This window comes from Diabrotica virgifera, chromosome 4 (genome assembly GCF_917563875.1).
Source record: "Diabrotica virgifera virgifera chromosome 4, PGI_DIABVI_V3a".
NCBI classification, from domain to species: Eukaryota; Metazoa; Arthropoda; class Insecta; order Coleoptera; family Chrysomelidae; genus Diabrotica; species Diabrotica virgifera.
In genome coordinates, this window is record NC_065446.1 from 168,393,971 (window position 1) to 168,414,915 (window position 20,945).

Genomic DNA, 20,945 nt, shown 5'->3' on the forward strand with positions numbered 1-20,945 from the left:
GATCTCCACAGCAAATTTTTTTGAGGTGTTTGCAAAAATTTGCCACTGTTGGCTTATTGTTTAATATTTTGACATTTTTTTGGATATTCTGTGAATTGTACTTATAATATTATTAATATGCTTATTTAACTTAAAAATAAAATAAGTATATCATAATAACTATCGTATACCTAAGTTCACCACTGAAAAGATGTAAAAATAATTGTAAACTTTTGCCTTAGGGGGGGGGTATGTTTTGAAATCAACATATCAAGCACATTTTTGTGATTTTTTTCGAAGCTATTGTAGAATTATTTTATTTTTAAATTAAATAAACATATTAAGTACAATTCAAAGAATATTTAAGAAAAAATTCAATCCAAAATATTGAAAAATAAGCCATTGGCTACAAATTTTGGCAGGCAGCTAAAAAAAATTGATTTTACGGTGGACATCAGAACTCATCACTGGATCATACGAAACAAAAAATTCAAATAGATTTAATTAGCTTATAAGTTTCACGAGGAAAGAACGTCGAGTTTTTTTATTTTTAATGATTTTTGAATTTTTGGTATCACTCAGAAATCAAAAATACGAAATTTTTGATACAAATTTTGTGAAAACCAACAGATTTAATATTGTTGAACAAAAAATAAGCACAAAACGAAAAATATCTCTACGTTGTTACCTCATGAAATGTCTAAAGAAAATATGTGCAAAATTTCAGGTAGATCGGTCAAGTAGTTTTTCAGTTACAATGTCCACTGCATTTGAAAAAACAGTTTTGGTAAAAGTGCGTTTAAAGTTTTGACAACTGCATCTTCATCTTCTGATTTGTCTGCCAAATCGTAAAGTGATGAACATTGGAATATGTTTTTTGAATTGCGGAGTAATCTACAAAAGAGAAGGCGAACAGTTGTTTAAAGTTTCTCACTACGCCCAAGCGTGTTGGCGCGAAGCCGCGGCAACGCGAGTCGAAGGTAGGGATATTCAACACCCTGTATCTCCAATAATTTTACTCCGATTATTTTGAAATTTTCAGAGAGTATTCTTGAAAGTATGCACTTTTATTTGAAATCATAAAAAAATTAAATATTTTAAACCATACCCCCCTTAAGGGGAGGGTATGATTTGAGTTAAAGATTTCAAGAACATTTTTGTGATTTTTTTAAAGAATATTTAAAAAAATCACAAAAATGTGTTTGAAATGTTGAATTCAAACCATGGCCTCCCCTTAAGGCAAAAGTTTACACTTCTTGCATCCTTTCAGTGGTGACATAAGGTGTAGAGCAGTGATTCTCAACTTATATGGCGCGCCCCCTAGGGGGCGCGCTTTTAGTAATAGGGGGGGGGGGGGGCTTGAGTATATAAAAAAAACACCAACATTGGCTAATTTACTAAAAGCAAAGCAAAACAAAACTCTGACAAAATAAAATACCCATGAACACTGACAAGGAGCTATAATTAAAGAGCATTGAGCACTATATTAATACTAATTAATACTAATTATCAACAAATTTAATGTAAATTAGTGACTTACTTGGGCTTGTTCTGCAGAGAAAAGTTGACAGAAACAGGGTGTAACTAGAACATAATATGTACACATCCACAATAAATTTAACATTTACAGAAGGACTGACTGAACTGACTCGACTAGGACTAATGCTGGCCACTCACTTACGGATATCGAAGAGGCCGTGGCATGTATGCCAGGACTGAAGGCCGTTATTTGAGTAGTTAAGTTAATGAACTGCAGTTGAGACGCCACACACATGCAGTTTTGTGATCGAGCGTGCCAACGCTTTTACGAAAACTACGTGTATGTGGTGATTTTGGCTTCAATTAACCGCCTGTCAGTCGCCCGGCCTCTTCGATATCCGTAAGTGAGTGGCCAGCATAAGACTGGTTGGTCAGAGTCAGAACTGAGAAGATGGAGATGCAGGCAGACGATCTAGAATGTTCAAAATAACTCGGAACTTCCCGCGAAAAGAGACAATCTGTTCCGAATCGGTGTTGAATTTTTTGTCAAAATGCTTAAGCATTATTATTGCATATGATGTTATTTTACGAGGGGGGGCGCGGTGAAAATAATTATGGAAAATTGGGTCGCAAATGGTAAAAGGATGAGAAACGCTGGTGTAGAGACAATTACGTTAGCCATAAATTCCTCCAACAAAATGAGAGTAAAACATCGCATAGTCAAAGGACTTATCCCAGGGAAAACTTGAAAATATCACGTCGGCAATGAAGAAGTGCATAAAAGAACAAACGTATAGGATATAATACAGCATACTGCCGCGTTGAAGTGGTCTTGGGTAGGATATGATGCCAGAAAAAGATGATCGATTAAGCTGGATGACCTCCAAAAGGTAGCTGGATGATGTGGACGAAAACGGGGGAAGATAATGACACCAGTAAGCAAAAGATAAATTAAAATGAAAACTCTAAGGGGAGACTTACGTCCAGAAGTGGACAGTCAAGAGTTGTTGAAAGAAGTGGATACAAGTTAAAGACATTAAAGGAATTTTTGTTTTACCGCAAACTCGTTAACTTATAAAGAATCGTAAGCATATGACAAAGCTTTAAAGGGTAAAGAAAAAGAAGCTAGCGAAGATCTTAACTTTCCGCATCTTCCCCTTCTTCCTCCTTAGCCTCTTGGAGCTGTGAAAGTTGAGTATGGAGAAAGAGTTCATCAGAACTTTTAAGCAATCGAAAAATTAACAAATAATTGGAACAAAACATTTATGCTTGCAGATTTCTAATATTTTGTATATACAGACTATTAAAAAAGCAATTCAAATGGACTATTATATAAAAAGATTTGCGTTTAGTCTCTCATAGGCGAGCGGCAGGCACCCTCAAAATGACCAGGTACTGACCACGAAGAGGTGAATGGCCAATTTTGGTCATACTGTATGTTTTTGATGGTACTGAAAACGAAAATGAGGTTTATTTTGAATTTTATGTGGGGAACATTGTCAAAATCGCAATTTTATCCCAAAAATAAAAAAAAATGAAATCACGTTTTTTTTTTCGTTTTACCTCGCTACAACTCGGTTCCATTTTTAATATTTTTTTCTGAAATTTTTAAAGAATATAGCTCCAACATTTATGAAGACAATTGTACCTGTTTCAAGCTTTCAGTCTTATTCTGATGAAGGTTATGAATTTTTTAAAGTAAAAGGTGCTGATTTGTGCATTGAAAAGTTAAATCGCAAAAGTTGAGTGACGAAATTTGAATTTTACCTTTTTAATTAAGATTATGTTAAAAATAGAGTACAAAGAAGTTTTCTGGAAAGATTTAGATCAAAATGTTTTATAGAAAAACAAAATGGTGCAACTTTTATTATCGATATTAGAAATCCCCAAAATAACGTTTATTTTTTTAGATACTGACCATGGGTGGTGAATGGCTAATTTTGGTCTTACAATATGTTTTTGACGATGTTGAAACCCCAAATAAAATTTATTTTATATTTAAGGTGGGGGAATAATGTGGAAATCTCAATTTTAGCCTAAAAATAAAAGAAAATTAAATCATGTTTTTTTACGTTTAATTTGCTACCACTCTGGTCCATTTTAATATTTTTTTTTTCTAAATTTTATTGCACAAAGTATATTTTGCTCACTTTTCTCAAGACAATGGTATCTTTTTAAGCTTTTAGTCTAATTTTAGTAAAAGTTATGAATTTTTTAAAGCACAAGGTGCAGATTCGTGAATTGCAACGTTTAATCGCAAAATTTGAGTGATGAAATTTGAAATTTATCTTATAAAGAGCGTTTATGTTAAAACATAGAGTACAAGGAAGGTTTCTGACAAGTTTTGGATACAAATGTTTTATAGAAAAAATATGGTGCAACTTTTACTATAGACGTTATACATCCTCAAAATAACGCTTATTTTTCGAGATACTGACCATGGGCGGTGAATGACTAATTTTGGTCTTACTTTATATTTTGGATATTGCTGAAAATGAAAATAAGGTTTGATAAATATGAAAATAAAAATGAAATCCCATTTTTTGCCTTTACCTTGCTACAAGTCTGTTCCATTTTAATATTTTTTTCTGAAATTCTTACAGCATCTATTTCTCACCCTTGTGAAGATTATGAAAACTGTTATTGACTTTCAGTCTTTTTCTTATAAAAGTTATGAATTTTTTAAAATAAATGATACAGATTCGTGAATTTCAAAGTATATCGCAAAAATTGAGTGAAAAATTTTAAAATTTATCTATTTGATTACAGTGGGTGATCATATTATTAGAGCCACCTCAGAAAATTTTGCTTTTGATTAATAATGTTATGTAAGTTTTTTCTTTATATGGTCTACGTTGCCTTTGAAACATTAGAAATGAATTCTATGTTTCTGTTGGAGTGACTAGTATTGAATAGCAAAGTTTTTATTTCTGCTATTTTCCCTGATGAGATGTCTTTGGATTTCCAATGATGTTCTGGTACCACTAGTGTAACGAACGAGCAATTTTTACTAAATTCACAAAAAATAGTATAGGACTGTCAGAATATCACTAGAAAGTAATGGAGACTCGCAAAGGTTATTATAACTCTAAACACCAAAAATACAAAAAAATAGGCACACGAGTTGCAAGATAGGCTAGGCAGCACGGACAAACAATGGCATCTAAGTCACATATTGCCATAGATGCGTGTTGCCACTATTGTCAGACTATTTATTGCACTTTCATAAAGTGTAACAAGACAGCCAAATGAAAACAAATGCATTAATATATATATATATATATATATATATATATATATATATATATATATATATATATATATATATATATATCAATCAAGTGAATTATATATCAAAATATATATATATCATATATATATATATATATATATATATATATATATATATATATATATATATATATATATATATATATATGATACAGATCAATAATATACCCTTCCTCTAAAACATTGAATTTTACTAGGTGGCTCTAATAATATGATAACCCACTGTACATTTATGTTAAACTGTAGAGTTCAAAGAAGTGTTGTGGGAAGTTTTAGATCTAGATGAGTTATAGAAAAAAAAATGGTGCAACTCTCAATTTTTAAAAACACCTTGTTTAATTTTTTTTTATTTTATGGTAAAATTGCGATTTTTACAATGTTTCCGCGCTTAAAATTCAAAATAAACTTTATTTTCATTTTCAGCACCGTCTAAAACATAAAGTAACACCAAAATTAGCCATTCACCACCCATGATAAGTATCTCGAAGAATTAGCGGTATTTTGGAAATTTACAACGTCGATGTTAAAAGGTCCACCATTTGCTTTCTATAAAACATTTTGATCTGGATCTTTGCAGAAAACTTATCTGTGCTCTATGTTTTAACAAGAATGTAATTAAAAATTTTAATTTTTAATTTTATTAGTCAACTTTTGCGATTAAACTTTACAATTCACTAATCTGCACCTTTTACTTTACAAAATTTATAACTTTTACTATAACAAGACCAAAAGCTTGAAGCAGATACCATTCTGTTTAGAAAGGTGAGCAACATAAATACTGTACAATGCTTAGAATAAAATATTAAAATGGAACAGAGCTGTAGTGAGCTAAAAGCAAAAAATCGTAATTTCATTTATTTTTTATTTTTAGGGTAAAATTGCGATTTCGACTATATTCCCCCACCTAATATTTAAAATAAATTTCATTTTCGTTTTTAACATCATCAAAAACATAACGTAGTACCGTCAGTATCTCGAAAAATAAGCGTTATTTTGGGGATTTCTAATGTCGATACTAAAAGTAGCACTATTTTTTTCTATAGCACGTTTTGATCAAACCTTTCCAGAAATCTTCTTTGTACTACTATAAATCTAATAACCTGAATATTAGTCCTGTCGCCAGGGGGGGTACAACGGCCTCGTTAATTCAGATGGACTTACTCAAGTTTTTTTTATGTATTTTGACCCGAAGAACACGAATTTTTTGGGTAACAGTTGATCCGGATGTCGATAAGGTTGTTATAGACCAAGAACTTGAGGAATCAAATAACAGCGATTTTTGGCAAAACAAAACAATATTTTGTATTTTTTGGGCCATTTTAAGTAAAAAATATTTCTACAAGTTTTTTCGTAAGATGCACAGTTTTCGAGATAAACGCGGTTGAACTTTAAAAAAATCGAAAAATTGCAATTTTTGAACCCGAATAACTTTTGATTAAAAAATAAAATAGCAAGTCTGCTTACCGCATTTGAAAGTTTAAGTCAAATTATATCGGTTTTGATTATTTGCATTGGTAAAAATTTATTTTTTTATTGTTTAACAAAGCTATAAACACGTAGGGTTTCCCGTGCTTTTACATGCGTTTTAACGCATGTAACATAGAAATAGTCTTGATTGCACTAGTACCTATTCTACCTACTCGTTCGATTTTAAATGAGAAATCATAGAAACATCACTCACGCACTAGTTGTTTGTAGCTTTGTTTAACAATAACACAATAAATTTTTAGCAATGCAAATAATCAAAACCGACATAATTTGACTTGAACTTTCAAAGGCGCTAAGCAGAATTGCTATTTTATTTTTTAATCAAAAGTTATTCGGGTTTAAAAATTGCAGTTTTTCGATTTTTTGAAAGTTCAACCGCGTTTATCTCGAAAACTGTGCATCCTACTAAAAAACTTGTAGAAATATTTTTTGCTTAAAATGACCCAAAAAATACAAAATATTGTTTTGTTTTGCCAAAAATCGCTGTTATTTGATTCCTCAAGTTCTTGGTCTATAACAATCTTATCGACATCCGGATCAACTGTTACCCAAAAAATTCGTGTTCTACGGGTCAAAATACATAAAAAAAACTTGGGTAAGTCCATCTGAATTAACGAGGCCGTTGTACCCCCCCTGGCGACAGGACTATATATCTACTTTAAGATAAATGTAATTAAAAGGCAAAATTTCGAATTTCGTCGCTCAACTTGTGAGATTAAACTTTGCAATGCAAAAATTTGCACCTTTTACTTTAAAAAATTCATAGCCGTTATCAGAATAAGACTGAAAGCTTGAAGCAGGTACCATTGTCTTCAGAAATGTTGTAGCTTAATACAGTAAAAATTTCAGAACAAAATATTAAAATGGAACAGAGTTGTAGCGAGCTAAACGCAAAAAACGTGATTTATTTTTTTTATTTTTAGGGTAAAATGGCGATTTTGACAGTGTTCCGCCACATAAAATTCAAAATAAACCTCATTTTCGTTTTCAGCACCATCAAAAACAGTATGACTAAAATTGACCATTCACATCTCCGTGGTAAGAATCTCGAGAAATAAGCTTTTTTGGGGGTAGGGTAAATGCACCAGTTGTTGGCCATGTGCTAGTTATTGGCCTACTAATATGTTTTGATTAGAATTAGGAAAATGTTGGTATATTGTTAATTCTAACTAATGGTTTTAAGTTTGGAAACTTGTTTCCTAGAGTCTGACACATCTAATTTCAAGGTAACCATTACATTTGAGTCAGTATTCTATGTTGAACGAGACACTGTTCTGTGCCGCTAGTTTGCAACCGAAATTTTGTTATTTACCTAGAGAAACCTGCGTTGGTCGGTAAGTACTATATACGGCAATTCACTTTCTACTTTATATTTTATGTTTTTGTGAGAATATAGTGTATATCCTGCTCCAAACTGCATAACGAATATAATGTTATTTATTCAAATAACGTAAATTTTAAGGTGGTCAACTACTAATGCATGAAATTATCAATGTATCAATGAAACATTAGATTTTGTAAGAATCTAATGATTCACATATGTTAATAACTAGTGTTTTATGTGTGGCCAATAACTAATTATTATAAATTGCTTTAGAAAATATGCGAAAACGATCTAAAACTGAAAACAATTATAAAAAAATTATTCCGAAGACGATGTTAAAAAAGCGTTAGAGCTAATTAAAAATGGTATGAGTGAGCGAGAAGCCTCAAGAATTTTTAATATTACCAGAGCCACCATAAGTTACTGGAAAAGTGAAAAATTTCATAAGAAGATAACGCATGGACCAGATCCATTTCTTTCGAAGGATGAAAAGAAACAACTGAAACGCTGGATTTTTCACTGTCAAAATAGAGGATTTTCTGTTCGTGTTGACGACATTAAGGACTCCGTTAAATCATTTTTAGAGAGTAACCCTAGAGGTAATCCATTTGTTGAAAATAGACCAGGTAGAACATGGCTATCAGCATTTCTAAAGCGCAATCCCAACATTTCGCGAAGGACTTCAGAGGGAGTGACATTAGCAAGTTCAAACATTACCCAAGGAGATATTACCAAATGGTTTGACAACATAAAATCTTATCTAGATAAAAAATAATTTCAGACGTTCTTCAAGACCCAACAAGTATCTTCAATGGTGACAAGACATGTTTTTATTTATGTCCCAAAAATAAAAAGGTTTTGGCTATGAAGGGTTCTAGAAACGTCTGTGAAATTGAATATAACCCAAAGGTTAACTTAACAGTTATGTTCACATTTTTGCAATAGGCAATATTTTACCTCCTATGGTAAATTATCCCCATAAAAGATTGCCAAATGATATATTAAGTGCTGTGCCGAATTCGTGAGGTATTGGTTTAACAGAAAATGGTTGGATGGACAACAAAAACTTTTATGAATATATTGGAAATATATTTAACCCTTATTTGGATCGAAATAATATTACACGTCTGGTGATACTTTTTGTTGATTGGCATAAAACCCATTTAACTGTACAGACAAGTCAACTTTGTACAGATTTGAAAACTATTTTAGTAGGTGGCTTTATATCCTAATGCCACGAGATTATGGCAACCAGCGGATGTGACTGCATTTAAGCCTCTAAAAACATTTTGGAACAAATCTGTACTTCAGTTTAGGAGAAACAGCCCCCAAAATGTGTTAACCAAAGTACAGTTTACCCCTGTTTCAAAATTTGCTATAGATTGGTTAAATCCACATGTTATGAGAAGTGGGTTTAGGGCATACGGTATATTTTCTTGGAATTCTTCTGCTCTTGACTATTCAAAATGTCTTGGGAAAGAATTTGAAACTGAAGATAATCTGGATGAGCGTAATGATTTACCAACACTTATTGATCCAAATACAACAATTTCTTATAAAAAATTTTGTGAAATAGTTGGCAAAAATTAAAAAAAGGTGTAAAGGTTCACTTTTCTATTGAAAGATATCAAGAAAAGACAAAAAAGCATTGAAAGTGTTTTCTCCTCTAAACCAGGAAAGTAGAAGTAACAATAATAAAGTTTTTGAGCCACCACTACCTGAATTTGTCAAAATTCCTACACCAGAATTTCATTCTCACGCAAAATCATCAAGCTCCGTAAATAACCAAGATAATATTTACATTTTTAAGCATTCACCTAGAGCATTCCTAGAGCAGCAGCGAATTTGAGATTATGTCCGAAAATATTTTTCGCCCACACTAAATCTCCAAGCCATGAGAAAAAAATTGTACCCAAACGGAAATTATTTGATAATAATACAAATCAGTCCTCAACGAAAATTAAAATTCTGTCTAATAATTTATTATCAAATATTCCTTCACACTTCGAAAATCGAAACTTGGTGTCGAACGTTCTTCCGCGTTTTAAAAATACATACAAACTTGGTATCAAACATTCCATCACATTTTAAAAAGCAAAATGTTTCTAAATGTGTGTGTTATCTATGTGTACTATGTAACAGAGTGTAAGGAAGGCATTAGATGCCAAATGTGTCTTAGAACATAATATCATGTAACTTGCATAACAAGATTCTATGGCGACACAGATTAAGTATATGTTTGCGAATTTTGTCAGAATAAAAAATAAAAGTTTACTTTGACATATCGTTTTTTTTTGTGTCCACACTCATCACAAAATCCTTGCTTACCCAAACACCTACCTTTCTACCTATTTTAACTTATGAATTATTTGGCAAAATATCACTTAAAAAAATGATGGTCAATTACTAACACATATGGTGTCAATAACTGGAACAGGATGGCCAATAACTGGTTCATTTGCACATTTACAAAAATACACATATAAAATATTTTCAGACATGAAAAATTAACATAACAAAATTTTGCAATATGTAGAAATAATAATAAAATTCCATGATGTTAAAAATAGTTATAATAGGCCACAGTGACAAAACATTTCATAGATATATCGACGTGCTCTCCTTAAGAGGCCAATAACTGGTACTTTTACCCTATACCGCTCGATTGTCAATCTTTAAATGTACCATGATTACCTCTTGTATATCAAACAATTTAGAGTTAATAAAATAATTTCTTTATTATATTTTTTTCTCAACCCAAAATTAGTAAGAATTGGGTAGAGCAGTGTGAAATATAATATTGAATTGAACATATTTTAATTAATCATTTATTTCAAAATTAAATAAAAAAGGAGGTTCATTGATTTTGTTGTAGAACATGTTAATCTTAAAAGAGGGACCTATAAAGTACCCTCTAGTGGCGGCTCGTGGCTTTAGGGAAAGGGTCGGCAAGGTTTTGTCTCCTCAGATAGGTATGCCATCTAATTAAATGCTTAAATTTCATAGAAGATTTTTGGTTTTTGTTTTTTTTTGTAAAGCTGTTTATAAATTAACTCTAGTCTATGTTGTTTCGAAGTAGCAAAATGGGTTATAACGTCATTGTAAAATTTATTATTGTTTTGGAGAGGTTTTAAAAGTTTTTTTTGTGTGTGTGTGTGTGTGTGTGGAAAGAGATGGCATTAGACAAAGCGTCTTTTTGCCACAGAATTTTGTTATAGATATGTTTAAATTTTTATCTTAGAATCATTTATAAACTTGATTAAGATATTAAATATAGATTTGTCAGAATAAGATAAAAGATTGCTGATGCTAACTGGAAGGCTAATGTTAAGGTTAATTAAACCTAAATATAAGTTTTGAGTCTGATCCCTATGATTAAGACAATCCAAGAATACATGGTTCAGATCCCCGATGGACTCATAGTTACACGGACAGAAGGGAGTTTCATAGATTCCAATCCTATGTAGATGCTCTGGAAAAAGGCCATGGTTAAGTTTTAGCCGGGTTATTAATGAGGAATGTACTTTGTTATAATTGTAGTTAAAATGAGGTATACATTTGGGTAATAATGGGTGAATAGAAAAGTAATGATTTCTTGATGTCTGCTGAACATCTTCGTATTTGGACCTCCATCTCTCCCTGCCAACACTTCTAACAAAAAGTTTTTTCTATTGACATTTGAGACAAGTTTGACATTCTCTCTTGTTTCATGGTGTTTCGACAATACGTTTTGACTTTTTTGAGACAAGAGAAATTCCGTTCATTTGAGGCAGAATTTGCCCACATTTGAGCACAATAATTTATTAAATTCGGGAAGAGTTTGTTGTACCTAATGAATTGCAGTATATAAAATTAAACATATTTTGTAACTTATCCCACCTTCCGAAAATATTTAGATCAGCATATAAAACTGTTAATCCATTTTCTTATTTTAGTTGAATAAAGAATGATGGATAATTTTTAATTAACTTGTCTAATAGATATTTTGAAAATTCCTTGTAAATAATAATTGAGTTTTCCTTCAGCTCAAAAAGGTCGGGAACATTGTTTAAATAATCAAAATGTCAAAAAATTAAGAAAGACTTCGATTTTTTTCTTGGTTTTTTGATTTTAACTTTCAAAGTATTCAGTTTTGAGACAAGTTACACTGACGTAAAAGTTGGGTAACTAAATTTCCTACAATGTAGGATTGGTTAGAAATTTTAAAAAGTGTCATCCTTGTTGCAATACAGCAATAATTGCGAAAAAAACATAAAAAATAAGTATTCGTATTTTACGTTTTTCAACCATTTATGCTAATACTTACGACCTTCATATTTTAACCAGAAAAGCTTTATGATATAATAAAACAATACTGTAAATTTCATTAAGATCGATTCAAAACATTTTGCAAAATAAATTTTGCAATCTAGCTTTAAAAAAAATAATTTTTTCAAAATGTTGCAGTACTGACAACAAAGCAGATAGCAAGTTGAATTTTTTTACATATAGAAGAAAGGTACAGTATTCTTCTATACGTAAAAATAAATTCAATTTGCTGTCTCCTTTATTTTCAGTTCTGCAACATTTTGAAAAAATTAATTTTTTTGCGAAAGCTGGATTGCAAAATTTATCTTGCAAAATCTATTGAACCGATCTTAATGAAATTTACAGTATTTTTTATTATATGATATAGTTTTTCTGGGTAAAATTATGAAGGTCTTAAGTGTAGCATAAACGGTTGAAAAACGTAAAATGCGAATACTTGTTTTTTATGATTTTTTCGCATTTATTACTATTTTGCAACAAGGGTGACAATTCTTAAAATTTTTAGCTTATCCTTTGTTGTAGAAAATTTAATTACGCAACTTTTATGTCAGTGTAACTATTCTCGAAAATTAATACTTTTAAAGTTATAATCAAAAAATGAAGAAAAAAAATCGAATTTTTCCTTAATTTTTTGACATTTTGATTATTTAAACAATGTTCCGGACATTTTTGAGTGGGAGGATAACTCAAATATTATTATATGAGTTATTTTAAAGCAATTTCTGCAAACAAATATGAGTCACTCTCAACGTCCAAATTAAATCTCAACGTCCAATTACGTGTTTTGTTGTCGTTTGCAGATCACCGCTGTGCTCGGCAGATTGTTTTTCTGCCGTACTTGTCATTCAAATAAATACGGGGAATGTATAATTGGTTGCCTATCGGCTAATATTCCATAGCGTCTTATTGCAAGCAAATGGTCAACTGGGTACGGCTAGCCGAAGCGGGCCATGAATTCACACAATCGCAGTCGGGTGTATGGCTGGCTAGAATCCTTAATTTGAAAAGTCTCTTACGCACAGCGCACAGGGATTACTTAACGTATCAGATCGTTCGAATTCTTTTAAAAACAATGAATAAAATTTAGTCTGTATTATCTCACAGATATTTTTTTTTATTTCACAGAAACGAATACCATCAACTCTGATTAACTTATATATTTAAAAAAATCTATAATGTGTCCATAATTGTGTGGGTCGGCACTGCCGACCCTGTCGACCCTGACAAGCCGCCACTGTAAAAGATTAACACCAGTGCCGTTAACTTGAATAAAAAATAAATTAACAAACAAAAAAGTTACTCAAACACTTGAGAAAATGTGTTTGTGTTGAAGCATAATTTCCATGGAAAGTGTAACGTTGAAAAAGGCAGAAAAAGGTTAGATGACTGGTTTGTTTAATACAGTTATCAAAATGGAACCCATTCCAGATGAACGAAGAACCAATATCTTCTTAACTGTATACCAAATAAAAAAAAATGTTTAACACACGTAGAAACGAAGCTATCAAACTACTAGATACGTTACTAAAATATGAGAAAGGGGGTAATTATTAGCCGGATACATAAAGAAACCGAAATGTCTGACAAGGAGCTCATATATGCAAGGCAGATCAATAACATAATATGCAATTTTCCCGTTAGTCACCTCATGGAAACTGTATGAAAAAAAGAGATAAACGCTGATATACTCTTTACTGATGTTGAGAAATCTCGAATTGCTCCAGTGGTTCTCAATTTAGAGTTAAAAAAAATATTTCCGTGGTTAATATGTGAAAATTGAGAGAGAAGTACTGGCTATTTTGAATATTGTTAGGATGTACTTATCTCCCCTCCTTTTTAAATTTTCTGATAAGCCCTTTATATAATATGGTACAATTGTTATTTTTAAATCTCTCCTTGGACATCGTAAAAACTAATACTAGATGCTCTTATGGAAAATCACTATATTTTCATACATTTTATATTAAAAAAATACTTTTTTTTGTAAAAACACTTTGTTGTTCTGAATATAATTTACTTATATAATAAAAAAAACATGTGTGAATATTTATTAATTATTTAATTTTTTTGTTTCTTTTCTAAAAAAATGTAATTTTAGTATGTATCTTTACCATCATGTATTTGCTCCACTGTGGGCGTATTTTAAAACTTGTCTGCCGGGAGTTATTTTTCAGTATCATTGTCAAATCGATATATAAATGATATTTTCCTTTAGTTAATCATACTTAATTTTAAATCAGTACAGACATTAATGATTATTAGAATAAGGTTTTGGTGTACAAAATGCTGAATTAGTACATAACAAGATCAACATTTTGGTCACTGTATCACAAAATCACGGTTTTTCATTAAACAAATCACTTAACAAATAACAGTCTTTTCATTTAAAGAACAGAGCTTTGATCTTCCTTTTTCTCGTCTTTCTCTCCTTTTTCTCCTTTCTCTCCCTTTTCCCTCTTCTTTGACTTCTTCCTTCTTTTCGAATCTCTTACTTGCGATCTTTCTAATAGGAAAAGAGCTTCATGAAAGTCATCCGAACTTAAATTGGATTCCTGAACGTGAAGAACAGAACTAAGAGCTCCATCTGTTGATGATTTTGGAAACCTTAAAAATAAAAATAATTTCAGAATAACATTTTTTAAATGATATTTGTTATAGTCTAAGAGCTAGTGAACCCTCCGACTAACGGTCGTCCTGTAAGGCTAGAAATTTGTCTAGTGATAACTCATAGCACACCAAGGCTAAAAACCATGACCTGGCAGGTATCAGCGGTTGCCTGTGTATCTACCAAGTGAATCGAAAAGTGCAAATTTAGGGAGTAAAATAAACTTTCTCCTGTAAAGTTTAAATTTAAGTATGTGTTTGAGTAAGTCATTTAGAAGAAATGTGTACAATGAGAGGCGATTCTGAAGAGCATAAGACCTTGACAGGCGAGGGGAAAGATTAGGGGTTTTTCCTAAAATCATTTTTTTTGCATCGAACAAATTTTTTTTTAGGTTTTTTGAATCATTCCAAACAGAAAAGGTCTTTAGTGATTTTTCTCTTAAGTTAATAGTTTTTGTTATATAAGCGATTGAAAATTTTAAAAATTGCGAAATCGGCCATTTTTAACCCTAAATCGGACATTTATATAAAAATTTCAAAATTGCCAAGGAAAGTAGATATTCTTTAAACATTGGTTGATGAAATCTCAAAGAGTTTTTTGCAATACAATATCGGAAACCCCTTTGTTTATTAATTGCTGATCAAGCGGGCCCGACACTGTAGTATAAGTGAGGACGTTTGAGTTGGCGTAAATTCATTATCTCGAGAATGGGCAAATTTCAAGAGAAATCCTCAGACAGGTCGATTTTTATTTTTAAATTAGGACTTTTTGGCATATATATATATATATATATATAATAGTGACGTCATCCATCTGAGCGTGATGACGTAATCGATGATTTTTTTAAATGAGAGTAGGGATTGTGTGACAGCTCATTTAAAAGGTTATTTAATTATCTATTCAGTAATATAAACATTAACATAATTATTTATACAGGCTGTACAAAACAATTCTTTTTTATTAAATTACCTTTGATTAATTTTGACAAAGAGAAAAAAAATTTTTTTGTACACCCTATATAAATAATTATATTATTGTTTATTATACTGAATAGAGAATTAAATAACCTTTCAAATGAGCTATCATACAACCCCTACTCTCATTTAAAAAAATCATCGATTACGTCATCACGCTCAGATGGATGACGTCACTAGTATTATATATATGCCAAAAAGTCCTAATTTAAAAATAAAAATCGACCTCTCTGAGGATTTCTCTTGAAATTTGCCCACTCCCGAGATAATCAATTTATGCCAACTCAAACGTCCTCACTTATACTACAGTGTCGCGCCCGCTTGATCAGCAATTAAAAAACTAAGGGGTTTCCAATATTGTATTGCAAAAAACTCTTTAAGATTTCATCAGTCAATGTTTATAGAATATTTACCTACCATGGTAACTTTAAAATTTTTAGATAAATGTCCGATTTAGGGTTAAAAATGGCCGATTTCGCAATTTTCAAAATTTTCAATCGCTTATATAACAAAAACTATTAACTTAACCTTTAACTACACGCGATGGCGTATTTTGTACGCCAGATATAAGAATTCTACTGCAAGTATATTTAAAAATTTAATTTTTGACCTTGTTTATCTCTCTAACCTATGACTGCAATGTGCTTTACAATTTGGTTTTAGTTTCGTTATAATCGACGTTCTGGGAAGATCGTAATTTACAGTTTATTATTTGTTGTTTCCGGTGGTGAACAATATACGCTACGATTATGTTAATATAAGTAGTAATATAAGTACATATGTCAATTGTTTTTTAGTCATTGTGGCAGAAAATATATTTTTCTTTATAAACAATACTTTTTCTCCTGTAAAAATCACATTTCAAAAAAATTTTTATTAGTTATTTGATTTATCATGGAGTCCAGTTATTCCATGATTCCAGTTATAAATCCCAATTGGCTTACTGAGAAGGAACTCCAAGTATTCACTGATGCCGAATAAGGCTTATACCAAACAACTAAAAGTATTTAAAAAAAAAAACAAATCCACTGTTTTTAAGTGTATTTTCTTGTGGCGTATAAAGTACGCCACGCGTGTAGTTATGTTATAACTTGATGCGCGGGTTGTCAAAGGTTAAGAGAAAAATTACTAAAGACCTTTTCTGTTTGGAATGATTCAAAAAACATAAAAAAATTTGTTCGATGCAAAAAGAAATAATTTTAGGAAGAACCCCTAATATTTCCCCTGGCTTGGCAAGGTCTTATGCTCTTCAGAATCGCCTGTCATTGTAGACATTCCTCTAAATGACTTACTCAAACACATACTTAAATTTAAACCTTACAGGAGAAAGTTTATTTTACCCCCTAAATTTGCACTTTTCGATTCACCTGGTAGATACACGTGCACCGCTGATACCTGCCAGGTCAGCCTTGGTGACCGTTAGTTGGAGGGTTCACTAGCTCTTAGACTATTAGCAGTTATATTTATACCGAGCCATGGAACATTATCGTAATTAGCCTTTGAAACGTCTGCACACGCTCTGACTGAACCTACTGACACGACAGACATTCCCGACCATTCTTGTCGGGGTCAGCTCTACGCACGTCCTGACAAAAGCATCTGACAAAACGTAAAATTATTATTTTACTTACATTTTACCTTAACATAATCTGTATAAGCCGTATTTTTTCGTGAAATGAATTTCGACTCGATTCAAGTTATCTGTTTAACCCAGGTATGACAATACCAAAAAGCCCGGCAGGGAAAATTTTCCAGTCTGCGGTTCAGAGAACCCGTATGAAGCGAGTCTGTGTACTCTAAGACAGAGTATGGCATTAGTAAAATAAGAAAATCTACGGTTTCGTTTTGATTTAAATCTGTCTCCCTCCATTCTCCGCTAGTACTATTCCTAGGTCTACCTGTTGTCAAGGAGGCTCTGAGGAAGACAAATTTACACCAACACGACCTTAGTTTCTCGATACAAATTAAAACTATTTATATCGCAGAATGGTTAGGACGCCCTCTAACGGAGAATAAGTGAAATGAATTTTGACTCGATTCAAGTTCTCTGTTTAACCCAGGTATGACAATACCAAAAAGCACCGCTAGGAAAATATTCCAAATTGCGGTTCAGAGAACCCATATAAAACGAGTCTGAGTTTCGATTTGATTTAAATCTGTCTCCCTCCATCCTCCGATAGTACTATTTCTAGGTCTACCTGTTGCAAATTGGAATATTTTCCTAGCGGTGCCTTTTGGTATTGTCATGCCTGGGTTAAACAGAGAACTTGAATCGAGTCGAAATTCATTTCACTTATTCCCCGTTAGAGGGCGTTCTAACCATACTGCGATATAAAAAGTTTTAATTTGTATCGAGAAACTACGGTCGTGTTGGTGTAAATTTGTCTTCCTTATAGCCTCCTTGACAACAGGTAGACCTAGGAATAGTACTATCGGAGGATGGAGGGAGACAGATTTAAATCAAAAAGAAACCGTAGATTTTCTTATTTTCCCATACTTTTTTATTTCTAACGTCATAATTGGGAGTACAGAAAGCGCAACATTTTAAAACATGCAGCTCCAAGTAGCAAATTCTCATAGTCAACACGTCATTTGTGTATAAATAGATAATAATTAATTGTGGTTATTTCCCATTAAAAATAGTTAATTAATTAAAATATGTTTTACTAATTTTTATTTATCATTTATTGATACAATACTAACATTAAAATTACGAATGCATTAATTATTTTATTTCTTAAAACAACCTAATTTTTTGTCAATTGTTATTTTTGACTGGGGTTCATTTTTGACCTCCGTTGGTCATCCGTGTAACAGAAAAAGGTTGGTCATCGGAAGGTTAACTCTTTTCCATATTTTGCAGCTTGCAAATCTCTTTCGGATTTTAGCAGGAAACTGTTCAGTATACTCCTTAAGAGACCTTATATTAATATTGTCAAAGCAAAAACCGGTATACCTATCAGATAAAAATTTTTTCACTTCGACTATTTTCTCGTGATGAAGTTTTATAAGTGACAAGCGATTTTGTATAATATTTTACTATTTATGCCGGTTATGTTGAGTTAAAAAATACCACTAATGGCTGTCTTTTGGTTCTCCTAGATATAGAATACGTACTACATTATATTACGAGTTGTAAGCCAAAATAATTTCTGTTTTTTTCAGGATTTAATTTTTTTTAAATGACACTATGGTATTTTTGGAATCAAAGTTTATGCTATTGTTGATTTATCTTTTTATGGACAAATCGGGAACAACAACTAATTACACGGATAGATATAGAGATTGCTAAGAGTGTGATGAAAACCTTTGTTGGATTAACCTTGTTAATTCTTTGCTGGATTAACCTTGTTAATTCTTAAGTTATTCAATAAAGTATGAATATATCAACAGTAGTTTTCAAAAGGAAGAGTATAAAGAAGAAGTTGGGATAACGTTCCAATTTCCTGACATCACAACATCTATCACAGGTTTTTTTTGTGTTTTTTGACACAGCATGAATAAAAATGAGTACCTTGGGTAAAACCAGGGGAAATAATAGGCGGTTGAAGCGTAGCACTGGCTCTGTAGGCTATTGATTATGTTTAAACTAAAAGAGCTAAAAGGAACTACAACGTTAACTGGATTTTATTATCTCATATGGTCAATGGACCACCAAATTTGAAAAAACCCCGGAGTACCATTTGAATGGGTGCGTTTTTGAGAAAGGGGTGAATTAGTCCCTGGGCACAGGGTAAATTGGGGTGAGTTCTATGCGCTTGTGGTATAAATACATCTACAGAAAAATTGTTCCAAGTTCAATTTACTATCGAAATGTCACATTTTAAAGTCAAAAATATTTTGTTTTACAAAAATATATTCAAAAGAACAGCAAGCAAAAAAAAACACGAAAGAAAGCAGTTTTGTGTTTTGCCCCATAACTTTTTTCCACGGGGATAGATGTATAGGAATTGCTTCAGAAAAAAATAACTTTTATCGTTTCTCTTTAAACAGGGGTTTGGTAAAAGTCTCTAGGATTTATAGTTTCTGAAATAGTATTTTTCAAAATTCGCCGCTCACAGCATTTTTGGGCTATTTTCCGCATTATTTCGCAAGCATTTTTCTGTAACTTTTTTCAACGCATTTCTAGGTAAATGCAATGGTATTTTTAGTAGAAAGAGAAGTCCTTTAAAATGGTCTATTGTATAAGGATGTACGACTATTTTTAAGCAAGTTATGCTTTTTCAAGGTTATACTTTTAATGATTTTTGATATTTTTTATGATAATTTTTTAAATTTCTCATTATCATTTTTTTTTCTTATACAGTTAGGTACATACATTATGGAATAAAAGAAAGTTTATTTTATTTACTTTAAAATGGTGTATTGCAGAAAATTCTAGGATTATTTTAAACAAGTTATCCGTAGGATATATGAGGATATACCTAGTTTGAAAAAAATTTTAAATTTTTTTATTTTTTTTTCAAATATAAGCATATAATTGCATATTATAACATAATTTTTAATTCCAAATAACTTTTCCTAATAACACTTTTCGATATTGTGACATATAAAAATACTTTACTCTTGAGCGAAATTCATATTTTTTAATATACCTCGTATACTATTGATAAAATTTTATATCTGATGATTGCATCTTAGGTTTTAGACTATGCGAAGCCTTTTATGAAGAATAATTTTTTTCATAAAGTTAATAATAAAACAGTTCTCCATAAGGTTCCAACTTAGTCAGACCTATTGCATGTGTATGTCAGATTTTGAAAAAGCATATCTTGTTTAAAAATAGTCCTAGAATTTTTTACTATATACCATTTTAAAGTAAAGACAATAAGCTTTCTTTTTTATTGCACAATGTATATATCTAATAAAAATAAAAATGTATACCATTTTTATTCAGTAGCAATGCGAAGGCAAAACAATCTTATTTTTCACTTAGAACAGGGATCCCAGTCCAGCACTCTGAATCGACGATTTACGACTCTTGTTGGAGTCATCATCGGAGAGGCGTAGGCCTGCTGCTCCATACTCGAATTGACCAACCATTAAAGCTTATCCCCACATTGCAACTGACGTGTATGGATTAGTTGACTAGTCATCTGGCAATTGAAAGGTAAAGTTTTCAATCCTAATAGCAACATCAATAATATTGAAAAATATTAAAAACATTATTAAAAGATTTTTAAACTGAAAACTTATTGATCCATTTCCCTGTTGACACCTCCAAAGCTTCTACAATATGCAGCCAGATGGATGCTGCAGTGAAGACAAAAGGGAAGGAATTCTACACTATGCAATTCACAACTCCCATCTGCAACTTGGTAAAGTTCCAACGGAAAATGAACCTAGTTACTTTATAGGCGTAATACTAATATAAAATAAAAATAAAAATGTATACCATTTTTATTCAGTTGTAATGCGAAGGCAAAAAAATCTTATATTTTACTTAGAATACGGAGCGCAGTCCAGAACTCTGAATCGACGATTTTCGACTCTCATT

At 31.5% G+C, this 20,945-nt stretch overlaps 1 protein-coding gene across 1 annotated transcript in view; it reads right to left on the minus strand.

Annotated features, from left to right (window-relative positions):
- Window positions 1-13,820: 13,820 nt before the first annotated feature.
- LOC114339207 (ankyrin repeat and IBR domain-containing protein 1-like) overlaps window positions 13,821-20,945 on the minus strand; it is a 202,730-nt gene continuing 195,605 nt past the window's right edge. Inside the window, exon 18 of the mRNA XM_050649788.1 lies at window positions 13,821-14,473. Within this exon, the coding sequence (XP_050505745.1) occupies window positions 14,254-14,473 (220 nt within the window). The 3' untranslated portion in view covers window positions 13,821-14,253. The remainder of the gene's footprint in view (window positions 14,474-20,945) is intronic.